This window comes from Arachis ipaensis, chromosome B06, assembly GCF_000816755.2.
Source record: "Arachis ipaensis cultivar K30076 chromosome B06, Araip1.1, whole genome shotgun sequence".
Lineage (NCBI taxonomy): Eukaryota > Viridiplantae > Streptophyta > Magnoliopsida > Fabales > Fabaceae > Arachis > Arachis ipaensis.
The window spans coordinates 123,137,656-123,141,469 of NC_029790.2; the positions used below are offsets into that span (position 1 = coordinate 123,137,656).

The 3,814-nt window shown below is 33.5% G+C and overlaps 1 protein-coding gene across 1 annotated transcript in view; it reads right to left on the reverse strand.

Moving 5' to 3' along the window:
- The window catches only part of LOC107605089 (protein kinase PVPK-1), a gene marked incomplete in the record, with an annotated part of 4,362 nt that extends 2,158 nt beyond the window's left edge, over window positions 1–2,204 (reverse strand). Inside the window, 3 exon segments of the mRNA XM_016306839.2 lie at window positions 297–1,225; window positions 1,496–1,585; window positions 1,789–2,204. Of these exon segments, the coding sequence (XP_016162325.1) occupies window positions 297–1,207 (911 nt within the window).

A 3,814-nucleotide genomic window follows, 5' to 3' on the forward strand; every position in this document is an offset into this window, starting at 1 on the left:
AAACCAAGCCCATTTCTAGCCAGTTTGGGAGACATCCTTAAACAGAGTCGAAAAAACATGAGAATTTCCATATACATGAAAACAAATATCTTGGATACTTGAAAATCTTATAGGCCATGTTTTGTTTAAAGTGTGAAATGATCATTTGTATTAGTCACTGATGGCCTCTCATCATCTTATGATCATTATTCTAGTTTCCATCCTAGTTCCAAAGAACATTTGCATTGAAAAATCAAAGGAATATACTAAAGACTAATTGCAGGGTGGAATGCAGAAAAGAATAAGGAATTGCCAACCTGGCAGCATGCTCGGAAAAATACTTCCCAGGTTGTCTTTGTCTGAGTGCATGCAGATCCCCGCCGGGGCAAAACTCCATTACCAAGCAAGAGAATGTCTCTGTCTCAAAGTGAGTATACAAAGTTGGTAAAAAAGGATGATCAAGAGACTGCAATATCTCTCTCTCCGTTTGAGCCCTCTGGAGCTTATTGCGATTCGCCAGCTCCGTTTTGTTCATTACTTTCATAGCAAAACAAGCCCTTGTGCCACCTAACTCAGCTAGATATACACTTCCTATGTCTCCACACCCCAATTTCTTCAACAACCTGAAATGCCTCATTTCCAAAGCTCCATCCCGAGCTCGGACAGCTTGAATTGCTTCCCATCTTATATCATTTGCCTTATGGGGTTTATACAAAGCACTACTGAAGCTACTGGTGCTGCTCTCATCACTAACATCACTTCCTGTACTCCCTCTACAGATGCTGCTCTTCCTGCTCTCATTGAATTCGGCCGAATTCACAGCTTCTCCGCTTTCAACAGACTTATCAACACTTACACATTCACTGGCTCCAGCAATTGTAGAGCTTTGTTTGGCTTCTGAATAGAAACTCTTCTGAGGGCTCGGACAACAAGTAATCTCCGATTGATCAGCAACTCCATTCAATGCACCAGATTTGTGTTTCCCAGATTCCATTTGGCTGCTCAAATCATAATTCTTGGCATCTTCAAACTTTGGTTTGATGCACAATTTCTTTTCCATTGTGACAATGTTCTTCGCTAAGCAACTCTCAACTGTGTCATTGAGGCCGAAAGTATGAGGAGCAGTTGAATTCGGAGTCCCAGATGTCGAAGGAGGATCATGATCTACCCCAGAAACTAAATTCTGAACCTCTGGCAAAGACTCAATTTCATCAACAGCGGACTCCATCAACAAATTCTTAAATTGCTGTAAAATCAAATGCAACCCAGTAAATTAACAAAACTACCAGTTACGAAATTCTCTAAATAGCAACAATTTGCGATGTTTGTTGAAATAAAAAGCATTGAAATGAAGCAAAATGAAATCCAAATGCCGAAAATTGGGGGAAAAGTTCAGAATTCAGACAACTGCAAAACCTATAACCCAAAAGAAAACATCGGGAAAAAAAAAAATACATAAGAAAACCTATAAAAGGCTTCGAGAAAAACAAGGTTTTCAGACTTGGACAAGTTTTACCAAGAAAACCCGGTTTCTTCTCTGGTCAACATGAACAAAACAGAACCATAACTTGACAAGTCCAACGCCTTCTCCTGATGCCAATAGAAACTAAAACAAATAAAACCGAAGTTAAAGCGTGTTAAAATATCCAGAAACTAGCTTCAGCTTTTTTCTTTGATTCCACTGCAGGAACAGCTATTATAAGCCACCCCAAAAAGAAAGGAAGCAAAAGGGTACACACCAAGACATACAGATAGGAGAGAGAGAAAGAGAGACCACAAAAAAAAAAAAGGTAAAGAAAGAACACGAACCTTATCATCAAAGGAGAGACACTGCAATGTTATGCCAGAAGAAGAAACCTTGCTCCATGGCTATAGAACAAGTTGTCAAGAAAGTGAAACAACTTCAGTTTGGTGTGTGTCTTTGCTCTTCTAGTCCGTAGAACATGAACCTCAGATCCGATCCAAAAGAAGAAGGAAGGGACACTTAACAAATAAAAACTGTAACAATAATAACAATAACAACAGAGACTGTTGATGTGCTCTTTTATAATTTTTGGCCTTTTAATTAAGTGGTGAGTTGCAGGGTGCTTTTTATTATTATTTTTTGGCTTTGTGAATTGAGAATTGCAGAAAACGAAGACAACCTCGCAAGCAAAGCTACGCGGGGAAAAAATAAAAGTAAAAAATAAAAAAGTGCTGTTCCTTATATAAATGGTTATGTTCCCTCCAGACGAAACCCAACCTCGTCAGTTTCTTCTTCTTGTTTTTGCCTTTTTCCATGTTTATCTATCTTTTGCAAAAGAAACTAATCAAATTATGTTTAAAAAAATGTTTTCAGACTTACTTTTCAAATAATAGAGTTTATAGGTTTAAATTAAATCATTTCTATGAAGTTAAAATTTAGAAAAAGTGATTTTTTTTAAAAGTTTATTTAAAAAATTAATTTACTCGTTATAAAAAAAATTAATATTCAAATTAGTAGTATGAATGAGAAGTAGATAGTAATAAGTGAGGTTAGATTTGTAGTGTGTGGTTGATGAGCAGAGGAGTGGCTTCTATTTATAGGCATATAATGGGGTCAAGGGAATTGCAGATGGAATGGTGTGTATGCGAATTATGAACGTGCTCACTGCTGACTTATTGTTAATAATTCATGCTTCATATAAATTAAAATATAAAATATATATTAAATATAAATTAAATAATGTATATATTTAAACAAAAATATAAATGGACTTATTTTTATATACACAAAATATTTTTGTTATAAAATATGTAATTTTTGACTTCTTAGACTATATCTCACTCACTCTTAATATCCATAAAGTTTGAGACTCCTATTATTCGATTCTTAAGTTTTATAAGTGATTTTTATCACAATTTAAAAGATAAACATATAGTTACTCATAGAACTTTATGTGCAATCATACACTCGCTTAAGAGAGATTAAGATTTATCTTTCACATATTATCTTGTAAAAGAAAGAGTTTTGTAGCTCTTTTAAGTGTTTTCAAGTTGTGATTTCTTCAAAGTTTTTTTAGAGCTAATGTTTTTAAGATTGAAGTTTGTTACACAATTGTTTTAAGCGATTTTTCAAGCACCCACTAAAGCTTGATATATAGTAGAAAGTACTTCCTGACATCTTGGTGGGAAGAACTCGACATAGATAAAGATTTATAGTTTCAAAGTAGTATGAAAAAATACAATTCTTTATTAGTGTTTGCGGTTCGCTTGCGAGCCTTTCGTAAGTATTAGTACAAGTACATTTAAGTTATCTCTATTTCAAATAGTGCGAGAAATATTAGTACGTGGTTTAAATGTTTAGTATTCGCTTACAAGCATATGAAAAGTTGAGATACGTTTCTTTTGGGCAAAAATTTATCATTAATTTTATTATTCAATTCACTTACTTTTGAGTATATTTTTTCTTATTGAGTAACAACAGGACCATTGATAGTTGGACTTTAAAGTCATTGTTTAAGCCATCTTCACCGTGGTTGAAGCAAACTCGTATAGTAGAAAATTTTGATGGTGGGGATAAAATATATATAGCATAATAATTTTTATAATAAAAATAGAGTAAAGTATTATTTATGTCCCAAATATTTAGGGTAAATTTCAAATTTATCCTTAATATTTTAAATGTCCTATCTGTATTTTAAACGCTTCTAAATCGAATCAATGTTGTTTTATTGTCTAAATGACTAACATTTCGTTAACGACATTGCATACGTGAAGGTTAGTATACACGGTGGCAGGACATTTGTTTGTTACCATTATTGAATTAAAAAGAAAAAAAATATTTTTAATATATATTTGTGTATAAATTATCTAT